Source organism: Salmo salar, chromosome 28 (genome assembly GCF_965601325.2).
Source record: "Salmo salar chromosome 28, fSalSal1, whole genome shotgun sequence".
NCBI classification, from domain to species: Eukaryota; Metazoa; Chordata; class Actinopteri; order Salmoniformes; family Salmonidae; genus Salmo; species Salmo salar.
The window spans coordinates 11,286,339-11,299,303 of record NC_138318.1 but is presented as its reverse complement, the minus strand read 5'-3'; the positions used below and the strand labels follow the sequence as shown (position 1 = coordinate 11,299,303).

General features: G+C 44.0%; 2 protein-coding genes across 2 annotated transcripts; both read left to right on the top strand.

Moving 5' to 3' along the window:
* The first annotated feature begins 706 nt into the window (after window positions 1-706).
* On the top strand, window positions 707-2,430 carry LOC106589439 (tubulin-specific chaperone C). Its single transcript, XM_014179428.3, has 2 exons — window positions 707-1,325; window positions 1,457-2,430. Exons 1-2 carry the CDS (start codon window positions 759-761, stop codon window positions 1,922-1,924), a joined length of 1,035 nt encoding a protein of 344 aa, XP_014034903.3. The 5' UTR covers window positions 707-758; the 3' UTR covers window positions 1,925-2,430.
* A 438-nt stretch (window positions 2,431-2,868) lies between these two features.
* On the top strand, window positions 2,869-10,156 carry LOC106589440 (peripherin-2). Its single transcript, XM_014179429.3, has 3 exons — window positions 2,869-4,330; window positions 6,968-7,214; window positions 8,574-10,156. The coding sequence occupies exons 1-3, from the start codon at window positions 3,750-3,752 to the stop codon at window positions 8,778-8,780; spliced, it is 1,035 nt and encodes a 344-aa protein (XP_014034904.1). The 5' UTR covers window positions 2,869-3,749; the 3' UTR covers window positions 8,781-10,156.
* Window positions 10,157-12,965: the final 2,809 nt, after the last annotated feature.

Below are 12,965 nucleotides of genomic sequence, written 5' to 3'. Positions count from 1 at the left end.
ACTACTTTAGTCGTTTTGGGGGGTATCTCTACTTTACTATTTATATTTTGGACAACTTTTACTCCACTACATTCCTAAAGAAAGTAATGACTTTTTACTCCATACACACCCAAAAGTACTTGTTACATTTTGAATGCTTAGCAGGACAGGAAACGGGTCCAATTCACACACTTATCAAGAGAAAATCCCTGGTCATCCCTACTGCATCTAATCTGGCAGACTCACCAAACACAAATGCTTCATTAGTAAATGATGTCTAAGTGTTGGAGTGTGACACTAGCGCTCCGTAAATTATTATAACATTTTTTTTAAATCATGCTGTCTGGTTTGCTTAATATAAGAAAATTGAAATAATTGATACTTTTACTTTTGATACTTAAGTATATTTTAGAAAAACATGAACTTTTGATTTACTTTTGATACTTACGTATATTTAAAACCAAATATTTTTAAACTTTTACTCAAGTAGTATTTTACTGGGTGACTTTTACTTTAGTCATTTTCTATTAACGTAACTTTACTTTTACTCAAGTATGAACATTGGGTACTTTTTCCACCACTGGATATTTGTTATGGGTTTAAACAATTATGCATGAACTTGGGTGGGAGTGGGATAACGTAGCGAACAACGCTCCCTAATCCACCAATGGAATGACAGTATAGTCACAAGAGAGGAGAGATTTATCCAATAAGAAGACCGTTTGTTACGAAGCAACCGCATCCGAATCTTTGCTGATACAAACAACATCAGTGAAAACATGGACGTGGAGAGTGGTATTTGTCAGGGAAACGAGGATTCTGGTCCCAGTGAGTCCGGCATTAAGATCCCGGACAGGATGCTGAAACGAGAACAAGATAGGCTTGAGGGCGTGGAGAGAAAGAAAGAAGCGAAAAATAGCCAGTCTGTCACGGAGGAGAAGAGTGGGTTCTTCACCACGACGTTCAGTAGTGAAAGGGCGACTATCGAGGAGTTACTGGAGGGCTGTTCGGGGGCTACTGACCGCGCCCTGGCCACTCAAACCTTGGAGGAAGTGACTACTAAAACACAGCTCCTCCAGAAGTTTCTAAACGATAGCATGGTGTTTTTACCGCAGTACGAGCTGAGACAGGCCCAGGCGGCGCTCCAGAAACTACAGAACTCTCTGGCCGAGAAGAGAGACGAGATTCTCCCCAAGAAGAAATTCGCCTTTAGGTCGCGCGCAGCAAATGCACCCAAAGTAGACCCACCAGCTCCACCTGTAAAACCCAAGGATTCTGGCCGAACTAAAGTGGACGGAGCCATAAGCCACCCAGAGCAGTGTGGCTTCTCCCACTTTGAGGCCCAGGTAACAGTCCCTAACATAACAAGACTCAATAATTTCTTCTGAGAATGTTTGTCTCTAGTCAATTGTGGTTTAGATTCTACTATTTGCAGGTATGTATCTTAAATGTCTGATGACCACTTTATTTTTGGCAGGTGCTGACCAAGTCAGGGGATGAGATTAAACAACAGGATGTTCTACTGACCCACCTGACCAACTGTAAGGTCAGACTCCTGGGCTCCCCCAGCACCGTCCACATCAAACACGTCCAGAACTGTGAAATCTTCTCTGGGCCAGTGTCCAGCTCTGTGTTCGTGGACCACTGCACCGGCAGCACCCTCTCCTTCCCATGCCAACAGCTACGGACTCACCACACCACCGACACACAGGTCTATCTGCATGTCACCAGCCGCGCCATCATAGAGGATTGCCAAGGGGTGCGCTTTGCCCCCTTTGCCTGGTCCTACCTGGGTCTGGACCAGGACTTCAAGGTGTCTGGTCTGGACCGGGAGAGGAACAACTGGAACGAGGTGGATGATTTTAACTGGCTGGCCTTAGGTACCCAATCTCCTAACTGGTCTGTCATTCCAGAAACTGAGAGAAGAACCGAGTGGGACTCCTAGAGACATTAGTATACAAAGAGCCTGTCAATCAAACAAATGAAGTTTTCTTATTTTCATTCAGACCTGATGTGACAAGGCCTTATGTGACTTTGCTTTTCATGCTGATGAGTTGTTCCATAGTACTCAGTAGTTCCATAGATGTCCTGACAGGGTTAACCATTAAAAATAAATATTGGGTAATATTCACAGTAGTGTGCTGCCTGAAATCTTGAATATTTCCTCACAAGGAGGAAAAAGTTGCTGCATTACTGCTTTCTCACAACCATACTCTGAGCAATAAACAGAATGTTAACAGGTAATGTACTGTAACACAGCTTATTACATGTTCATTTAGTCAGGAAGGACCATCTTAGTCCTTAAATGCCATCTTATGTTTACAAACAGCACTTGTTCTGTCATTATTCTCCCATCTATAGAGCACTAAATACCTCACTGTATCTGTTCTTCTGACTAAGTGATCTTGAGTAAATACTAGAGATGTGAATAAAGGGTTTGGCTGACACCAATCTGTCTTTCTTACACTTGTCTTTAATTGTGCATGAAATAATTTACTGAAACAGTTAGGGGTGGTTTCCCGTACACAGATTTAAGCCTAGTCCTCAAATTCCTAGGAATCTCTATTGAAAATGCTGTTTAGTCCAGAACTAGTCTTAATCTGTGCATGCCCCTAATGGTTTCTTCCCCTTTCCACATCCTGTCCCCACTCTTCCCATGAAATAGCTCACTCATTCGAGGTCAATATCATACTGCTGTAGTGACAGTGCTGATCTCTGCCCTCAGGTACACTAACACCAGTATGCTCTTCTGGTTTCTCTGATCTCTTGCTCTGTCACAAGTTCTGCCAACTACTGAAGGTGTCATCAAGTCTGCTGGCCTGTTGTGCGTCATAGTTCTGTTAGTGTAGACACAAACACCTATGGCTTAATCTGCTTGCTTCCTTACTACAGGTGAGAGATGGGAAGGTTGTTGTTATTGACTGCTCAGTGTAGGTGGAGTTAAGTGGGACATGGGGAGTCTGAGGGGCTTACATGGTTTTTGGGTGGTTTACTGAAACATCTTGGGTGACTACACTGTAAACATTCTTCCTCGTTTGAACCCAGGGACACCTTCCAAAAGTGCAGCACGGCGTAGTTCCACGTCTCCTCTCCGTCAACCGTTAACTGTCCGTTAACTGTGCATTCGATCAGGGTGACAATGACCATGTGAGCATTCAAACCAATTATGTCTCCTGGCAACAGCTTACAGCCAGGCTCATCTTCTGGAGAGGGATTTCTGTAAATGGGATCAGGCTACGTACAGGGGATTATCATGACGCACCTCCCCTCCGCCTGGAATCTGGAGGATCTTCCTCAATCCTCTTCCAACCAGTGAAAGGAACATCACGATTAGCCTCACCTGTTGATTTCAACGTTTTTGGAGGGAAAGTTTAGAACCAAGGCAAGGGGGCAAGTGTGACCCTGTGTTCTGTCATCCGTCTGGGTGAGTATTCTTTGTAGGGTCCGGCCACTATGGGAGAGGAGAGGGCCCTGAAGGAATAACCGCACTCCTCTTTCTTTACCTCTGCTCCTTCTCTCTGGGATGGATTACAGATCCTTGCCTGAGCTGACAGTCCTGCACTGCTGGATGAGCTGCAGGAGAGACTGAGAGACGAAGAGAACGGCTGAAACCACCTTACAGGGAATCAACGGTTCAAACCGCTTAACGAGAACAGCTGAAACTCCGCTGGCTGGGACATCCAGAAGAAGGACCAGACCTTAGAGCTATATCTCATCTCAGTAGTGTCTTTTCATTGTGTATAGGTAAGGAATATCCCTAGGTTGCCACCATGGCACTAATGGTGGTCAAGTTTGACCTGAAGAAGCGGGTGAAGCTAGCCCAGTTCCTATGGCTGATGTACTGGTTCTCAGTGATGGCAGGCGTGCTCGTCTTCAGCATGGGGCTGTTCTTTAAGATCGAGCTGCGTAAGCGCTCGGAGATGATGGACAACAACGAGAGCCACTTCGTTCCTAACTTACTAATTGTCGTGGGGCTGCTGGCTTGTGGGATCAACGCCATGGGTGGCAAGATCTGCTACGACTCCTTGGACCCTATCAAGTTCTCCAGGTGGAAGCCTATGCTCAAACCCTTCCTACTCTCCTGTGTGGCTTTCAATTGTCTCCTGGTGCTGACGGCTCTGCTCTGCATCCTGATGAGGATTCCTCTCCAGTTCACGCTGGCCGAGGGCCTGAAGAATGCCCTGAAGTTCTACAAGGACACAGATACACCGGGACGCTGCTACATGAAGAGGACTTTGGACCAGATGCAGATTGAGTTCCGTTGCTGCGGCAACAACAACTTCAGGGACTGGTTCGAGATCCAGTGGGTCAGCAACCGCTACCTGGACTTCAGCGCCAAGGAAGTAAAAGAGTGAGTCATGATATTAGCGACAGCTCTAGGATCAGTTCTAAAGCTTATCCCAACCCTATCCCTAACTATTAGGTGGTTATAATGTAGTGATGTAAGTTTTTTTTAAGTAAGAGGCCTATATATTAGGCCCACACCAACAAATGGCATGAATGGAGATTGTAGGGTTAGGTTATGGTGAGTTCACTGTTCTTAATGGGTGTTCAGTATAAATGGATTGCAGGAGCAAGGAGGGGGGCCGTAAGCAATGTAAAAGGGTCACGTTCGATTATAAGGTAAAGGAGGGATTACAGGGCCAGTGGATTTGAGGTTTTAGTGTTAGAGGTGGTGATGGGGCAGTGCATACGTGTGGGTTGGTTTTCGATTTACGGGAGGTGAGGGGGATTCAGTCATTAGTGTGGAGTAATAACGAAAGTGGTTGGTGGGGAGGGAGGTGAGCTTTCTGTGAGAGTTGAAGGGGAATGATGCAAGGGTTTGTTTTACAGTGTATGGGTGTAAGGTGTGTTTGGGTGCAGGTGTTTCAAGTGTTGGTTTTCAGTGTAAGTGATATCAAGTGTGTGGTTGTAAAAAGGGACAGTTTTCATTGTAAGTGTTCTCAGGTGTGCATTCACCGTGTGTGCGAATGTGTGTGTGAGCCTGTGAGTTCTTAGTGGCCAATCTTCTTGGACCACATTTCCTCATCCTTCAGGCTTATGTGCTAACCAATCAGCATGCGGCCTGGTGATGGTCTGGGAGTAGACCTGTCTAGAGAGAGAGACAGAGTTAGCCAACAAGGCCTTGCGTAGAGACAGTGATTGGCCAACCATTCACTTACGACAATTATTGACCAATAAGGGCTTAGCTAGACACAGTGATTAACCAATAGGACCTCAATGAGATATTAGCTGCATTCTCTTTTGATTCAGGGTTGATGATGACGATGATGGGCTATGGGCTGTTAAAGGACCACATCTTAGTCCTGCCTAAATTGCTTATCTTTCAGGAAACAAATTATCTAAAGCAGGGCCTGCAAACCCTCTTCCTGGAGATCTATGCACGTTTTGGCTCTAGCCCTACTGTAATACACCTGATTCGGCAAATCAAGGTCCTGCTAAGTGTTTCCCACCCCTGATCTGTGTCAGCGTTAACCTACAGTGTCAGTACTCCCAACAGAATGTAATTCCATGTCCATATTGTTGGGAATGACTGGGAATGATCTGTGTCCCTGTCACATTTTTCTTTAACCTTTATTTAACTAGGCAAGTCAGTTAAGAACAAATTCTTATTTACAATGACGATCTAGGAACAGTAGGTTAACTTCCTCGTTCAGGGGTAGAACAACAGATTTTTACCTTGTCAGCTTGGGGATTCGTTCTAGCAACCTTTCAGTTACTGGCCCAACACTAACCACTTAGCTACCTGCTGGGCTATCACACCACCCTTTCCATAATGCTAATTTAGAACTGCCCTACACCTGTCAATCACAATTGAAACCCCACCCCCAGACCACCCAAAGGCCAAATGCACACTTCCTCCTACAGAATCAGAGATTACTGCTGTCACAGTCAGTCCATTCAGTCTCACTTTGTTAGGATAATCCTCATCTACTCAGACGATCTACAAACTGCATGATTGATTACCCGTCAACTACAACTCTGTTGACAAGCCACAACGAGGTTTACTACTACTGTATATCCAGCCATCTATTAGCTAGACTAATTCCATTTAGGCAATTCATCCTCATTCAAAGTAATGGATCAATCATCGATTTATGAATACAATTTCAATACATCCTGTGAAATGCCCTCTCAGTGTAGGAGAGGAAAGTAACTCTCGGAGAGATCATTCGTAAGTGGTGTGCAGCATGATTTTCCATATCATTTTGCTGTAATTTCGGAGTATTTGGCAGATATACAGTATGTGCATCTTTCCAAGGGAGATGTGTCCTCCAAGAGTTGCTGAATGTTTTTCTCATCTTCAGTGTGCATATCTGTTTATGTTGGAAAGCGAGGTATAGTGGAAGTATTATTGTTCCTTCCCAATGTGAGCAGAGTTCTTGGCTCATGCACCTTTGTTGGAAAGCAAGTGACAGTATTAGTTTTCCTTTGCACTGTTTCTTCCCAAAGCCAGTGTGAAGACACCGTGTTCACAGTAGGGAGGAGCTAATGGGGTTAATCCCATTCAAACAGCATGTGAGAGACTGATAGACCTTCATGATTCTCTCTTTACCAGGTACACTGTGAACTGATTTCAGCTCTGAGTCAGAAACAATGCAAGCACTGTAAACCCTCTATCATGTATACTTAATGAAAAATCAGTGTTAGGTTGTGTCAAGGTATGAGTGACTTTGTTGTAGATGTTCTTTCAGCCTAAACCTACCTTTCTAAATGCTGGTAGTTCACTAGCACTTCCTCACACTTACAGTACATGATGATAGATGGATTGGGTAGCACTTTCATATATTACCCTGACCCTAACCTCTGCCCTCTGACCGTTGCCCTCTGACCCCAATTCGCTTCAGCAGTAATGTGGATGCGAAGTACCCAATGGATGTCTACCTTTTCACTCCCCTAACCCCATAAGACCTTGAACCTAACACACAATGCACTGACCCTAACCCATAATACCCTAACCTCTGTCCTTTGCCTTTTCACCCCCCAGTCGTATCGGCAGCAACGTGGATGGGAAGTACCTGATGGATGCTGTTCCATTCAGCTGCTGTAACCCCAGCTCCCCTCGGCCCTGCATCCAGTACCAGGTGACCAACAACACGGCCCACTACTCCTACGACCACCACACTGAGGACCTGAACATCTGGAAACGGGGCTGCAGTGACGCACTGATATCCTACTACGGAGGCATGATGAACACCATAGCAGCCCTGGTGCTACTGGTTGCTATTCTGGAGGTAAGGAAAATACTCCCTCTTACTCGCTTTTCAAAGGCGTGGGGTGATTATTTTGTGATGGCGTTCATCACTGAGAGATGACAAAGTTGCCCCAGATGCCTGGCTAGATCCAGAGTTCCTTGCATGTTGTCCTCCTTTACTCTCAATGTACATTTCCACACCTCCTCCACCCCTCCATCTCTCCTGCCTTAGTCATGTTTCCAGGTCATGTGCGGTCTGCTGCTACACCTGCTGCTCTCTTCTGTAGAGGCTGCATCACCTGCTAGGCTTACAGCGGTACACACAGGCACACGCGTAGAGGCAGCTTCACCTGTAAGGCTTACAACAGTAGTACACAGGGCTGGTAACTAGACTGCTGTACTGGTAATCCTGTGGGCCCGTGTGGATGCAGGCTTTCACAACAACCAAAGCAGACCAATTAAGACTAATTATGTCCATATTGAAGAAGATTCTTGGTTGGTTAGTTGAATCAGGTGTGTTACTGATTTTGGTTGGCGCAAAAGTCTATAACCCCCATCGGCCTACGCAGACAAAAAAGCAAAATGGCTGCCCTTGAACAAGTGCTGTTTGTCTCTTGGTGCAACTCGCTCTTTTCATAATAAATTATATGATGAAGTATGAGAGAAGTGTTACTATACATTTTTAGCTGTTTTGGTATTTGTAAAACATATATTACTAAGGACAGCAAATCTCTGTTCTAGAAATCTTACAGTACTTAATGTGTACTGAAAACCTGGACTCAATCTGCTGAAGCTTATCAGGGACAGAAACAACCATGGCTATCTCTTACCTGGAATAGCCATGGTTACGCAACTGTCTCCATGGTATTACCTTACCGATAGCCTTGGGAGAGGTGGAGTGATGTCTTAATTTGGGGGAGGGACCAATTATGGAAATCAGACTCCTGATCAAATACTGGGGGTTATAAAATGACCAATCAGAAACACAGATAGTGTAGAGGTAAAAAAAAATGCATATATTTGCTTCTGTACGCTATGCTACTACATTAGCAAACTTATGATTGCTTTTGCTTGTTGTTGCTTTCCCTGTTAGTGTGATTCTCTGTTTTTAACTCCTTGCTTCAGACTGGTTTGATGTGTTTATGTGGAACATATTCAGTTGTTAAATGCTGATTGGTGTGATCCATTAACTACAGCTGTTAGTGCAGTCTGAAGTGTCTATCACTCTCTGGGTCTACCCCTGTAGGTTGGTTAATGTAGGGTTAGATTTAGTTATGGTGGTTTTTCAGCACAGTACAGCTAGCTCTTACTTCAGGCCAGGTGTAGCTCTTCACACACACTAGCTGTAGTCCTAGTCCAGTCTAGCTGTAACTAATATGTCTCTCTTTACCCTCTGTAGGTTATTGTGATGATCGGCCTCCAGTACGTGAACACGTCCCAGTGCAACCTGGCCAACCCAGAAGACCCAGAGAGTGAAAGCGAAGGCTGGATCCTGGAGAAGACGGTGAAGGAGACGTTTACTGACATCATGGACAAGATGAAAGCCATGAGCAAGGGTAACGCAGTGGAGGAGGGCAGAGTGGATGGTGTTGCCACGGTGAGCTGATCAAGATATGCCCACACAAACTGAGACCACTCCCACCAAAGGGAAGCGAGGGAGATTGACCACCTCCTTTGCATTTATTACACAAAATACACACATATGTGCACAACACACACGATTCTGGCCATCTGAAGGGAAAACTAAAATGGACACAAGTGGACAGATCCTGAGTACATGCCAGCACATAGGATATTTTGAATGTACGAATGCATGAAAGTATGTGTAAGTTATATTATAACCAATTGATAAATTGACTTTCCAATATGCCCTCCTCCACCCCAATACACACACACACTCACACACTCACAATACACTTTTTCTAAACCTCATGATTTTTCAACACACACTCCTTCCAACCCCAGCTTTATTAATCTGCGAAGCAGTTTCCATTTGATGGGATGCTCTCTGTGTGTTTTCTAACATTCTGTATAATTCTGCTCTATTTCATGTTCATATTTTACAACTTTATTTGTACCCCTTTTTTTACAAAACGAGAGGAAAAACATCAAAACACTATCCACTGTCATGAAAATGCATAACGTCAGATGTTTGCATTGTATTGAGAATATATATATATATAAGGTCAGGAAAGCAAGGTCAGGAAAGCAGGTATGTTGCGTTTTAAGGATGGTGTGGGGCTGGTGGTTGCTACGCGACCCTCCATCCCAGAAAGGAGGTTAAAGTGGAAAGGTTAATTCATCACCCAAGGACCAGAGAGTTTTATCTTAAAACATTTTGACCCACCTGTAGAACACTTTTTTTATTAGCAAATTCCAAAGAAATGGACTGAAACACCTCAGACATCACCTCTTTAAAGTCCTTCCTCTCCTACCATTACCTTGAGGGATGGAGGGGGGCTGTAAACTCGTGGGGTAGGGGAGATGGAAACATTTCCTGATGGTGTTGAAGTTTGGGGTGCACTGCTGGAGGATTGGAGGGGCTATAGGAGACGAGGCGCGGGTGAAAGTGGCAGAGGTGAACCAGGGGTGACCCCAAAACTTGAGGAGGACATTTGAGATTGGCAGCTAAACCCCTGAGCTCCAACCCCTGAACTCTGACCCCAGCCCCTGCTCTGTGACATCACTCAGCAGGTCCAATCAGCATTTCTCTTATTGGACCGTTGAGAGTTACTGTATATATCACGCTCACTGAGTTCCTGTACATACCTCACTCATAGGCCAACGCCCGTGCTACTGTTATCTTTGTAAATAGTCTAGTATTGATACATAACTTTTTCTAAACAATGTAATTAATATAAATTATTTTATTTACTTTAAAGAAAATGTGTTTTGCCATGGGAAATCAATCTGGTTTTCTTTCTGTATGTTGTGTAGAAAGATGATAAGACCATTGTGTAAATTTGAATAAAGGAAGTTAGCCCCCGTGAAGTAGAGTGTTCTGTTGTTTCTACTTAAGACTGATCAGAGATCAAACAGCAATGCCTTCTGGGGACTCAGCGGGGCACCTGATTTAGCCAATTGGATCAGGGTAATCATCAGATTATAGCGATCACATGGACACAGGACAACCCTGCACATGGAGGTTGAAGGACGAAGGTGTGTATGTGCTCTGTGACTGTGTGTTCTGTGACTGTGTGTTCTGTGATTTTAGATTTGATCTATTACTTTCTATGTGTTTCTATTAGTTAGGCAAACAACGGATCCACCATTAACTACATTACAAATTCCAATGTCATTATTCAAGCACCTTTGTAAGACTTGATCTGACTTATTGAATTGTCTAATTTTCAAATTGTCCATGACATTATGTGATTGTCTGTGTCGCGCTGTAAGAAGTAAGTCTCATAAATCTATAAACTAACTCGACAACGCCAGAGCCCAGTCATTCTTCTAAGCATTCATTGACCAACAGAGATACAACCTTATTCACCTATGGGCGATCATCACATATTTTGTCAAGTAAGTTTCCAACCAGCGCCATGGGGACAAATTCTGTTTTACTTTGCTGTATATTTATAAATCGGCATATACCAGTGCCTTCCAAAAGTATTCACATCCCATGTCTTTTTCCAAATTGTATTGTGTTTCAAAGTGAGAACCTTGATTTGTACCACCAATCAAGGTTCTGATTCCACGTTAAGTCAGAGGGTAGACCTGTAGAGGGCTATATGGATGGCAGGACAACAGTACTTGTTATTTTGGTATTGTGCTGTACCACGTATAATGGAGTAGTTAGCTAGTGAGTGGGGTCCTGAGAGGTAGTTAGTGGGTGTGTGGGGTAGTTGCAGGCACCGGTAAAGAGGCCAACAGTAGGTGGTGTTGTGGTTAATCAGCAGCTCTGAGCAGATAAGAGGCCTAAAGAAGCTTTAGATTAATATTATTAGACATCAGCCTGGAGAACAGCTGAACGGCCCTGGACATGCATCACTAAGGGAGGGAGGGTGATGGAGGAGGTGTGGAGGGAGATAGAGAGGGCGATGGGGTGAGGCTGGAGAGTGTGAGGTAGAGAGAGAGAGGTTCTCACTATGCTCAGAGCCAGAGCACGCTGCTTAAACCACTGCGCCACGGCAGTTCACAATTGTCTAGCAAGCAGGGAGTGTACTTGATGATACTAAATGGAAACAGCACTTTTTTTATATCCTTTAGTTTTATGCTTTCCCCAAACCATAGCTCCAACCTTAACCACTCTGAATTAACACCTAAACTTAACCCTTTGAGTTGTTTCTGTTTTAACCCTGTAACCAAGTGGAATGAACCCTGTAACCACACGTAATTAATGGATAAAAAAAAAGTATGTTCATTCAATTACGTCAAATTCCGAAGTAAAACTTTGAGATCAAGTTGCAGGCTATATAGGTGTTTCAGGGTTATGGTGGGTAAAGCGTCTTAGGGTGGGTAAAGTGGGTTAGGGTGGGTTAGGGTGGGTAATGTGGGTTAGGGTGGGTTAGGGTGGGTAAAGTGGGTTAGGGTGGGTAAAGTGGGTTAGGGTGGGAAAGAGGGTTAGTGCTAGATGGATCAGGTGGGTTTATGGTTAGTGAAAGGGTAGGTGAAAGGTGTGTAGTAGGCAGGGCTAAAAGTAAGCCAAAACTGTCCGGTACTGGCAAAATAAATATTGGGGGTACACCATACCGGTAAAACATGAGCCTCTTCACAATAATTAAAACAGATTCCAATAAAACTGTAGGCTGCTACACTATTTATCATTACCACATGTCAGTCACATGAAAAATTAGTGAATAGACTTGAAAACTTGTTGAATACTCTCCAAAATGCTATGTGCATTGACAATGACATTTTTGCCAATGCATACTGAGATGAGTGTCCGAGAACGAGATGAACGCAGGCAGGTATTGTTTACAATTCAGCTTACAAGACTTGACTAGGCCTAATGACTGACAATAACCGAATAACCGAATGTCATTCATGACACTTTTGGTGTTTTGTAAGTGATGTCTCTTTGCATTTATCAAAAGGCACTGTATGGATGCGGGAATTATTTTAGAGTGGAGTAGCCTAACATACGGAACAAAAATATAAACGCAACATGCAACAATTTCAAAGATTTTACTAAGTTACAGTTTATAGAAGGAAATCAGTCAATTTAAATATATTCATTAGGCCCTAATCTATGGATTTCACATGACTGGGCAAATGCTCAGCAATGGGTAGTCCTGGGAGGGCATAGGCCCACCAACTTGGGAGCCAGGTCCATCCACTGGGGAGCCAGGCCCAGTCAATCAGAATGAGTTTTTCCCCACGAAAGGGCTTTATTACAGACAAAAATACTCCCGCAGGTGAAGAAGACAGATGTGGAGGTCCAGGGCTGGCATGGTTACATGTGGTCTGTGGTTGTGAGGCCGGTTGGATGTACTGCCAAATTCTGTAAAACGATGTTGGAGGCGGCTTATGGTAGAGAAATGAACATTCAATTCTCTGGCAACAGCTCTGTTGGACATTTCTGTAGTCAGCATGCCAATTGCATGCTTCCTCAAAACTTGAGACATCTGTGGCATTGTGTTGTGTGACAAAAGTGCACATTTTAGAGTGGCCTTTTATTGTCCCCAGCATAAGGTGCACCTGTGTAATGATCATACTGTTTAATCAGTTTATTGATATGCCACACCTGTCAGGTGGATGGATTATCTTGGCAAATGAGAAATGCTCACTAACAGGGATGTAAACATATTTGTTCAGATTTGAGAGAAATAAGCTTTTTGTGTGTATGGAA

Excerpts from the sequence above, each read along its gene's own strand:
- LOC106589439 (XM_014179428.3), top strand. The coding sequence starts at position 759 with ATGGACGTGGAGAGTGGTATTTGTCAGGGAAACGAGGATTCTGGTCCC. Across the intron at positions 1,326-1,456 it reads TCTCCCACTTTGAGGCCCAG|GTGCTGACCAAGTCAGGGGA; the intron begins GTAACAGTCCCT and ends TATTTTTGGCAG.
- LOC106589440 (XM_014179429.3), top strand. The coding sequence starts at position 3,750 with ATGGCACTAATGGTGGTCAAGTTTGACCTGAAGAAGCGGGTGAAGCTA. Across the intron at positions 4,331-6,967 it reads AGCGCCAAGGAAGTAAAAGA|TCGTATCGGCAGCAACGTGG; the intron begins GTGAGTCATGAT and ends TTCACCCCCCAG. Across the intron at positions 7,215-8,573 it reads TACTGGTTGCTATTCTGGAG|GTTATTGTGATGATCGGCCT; the intron begins GTAAGGAAAATA and ends TACCCTCTGTAG.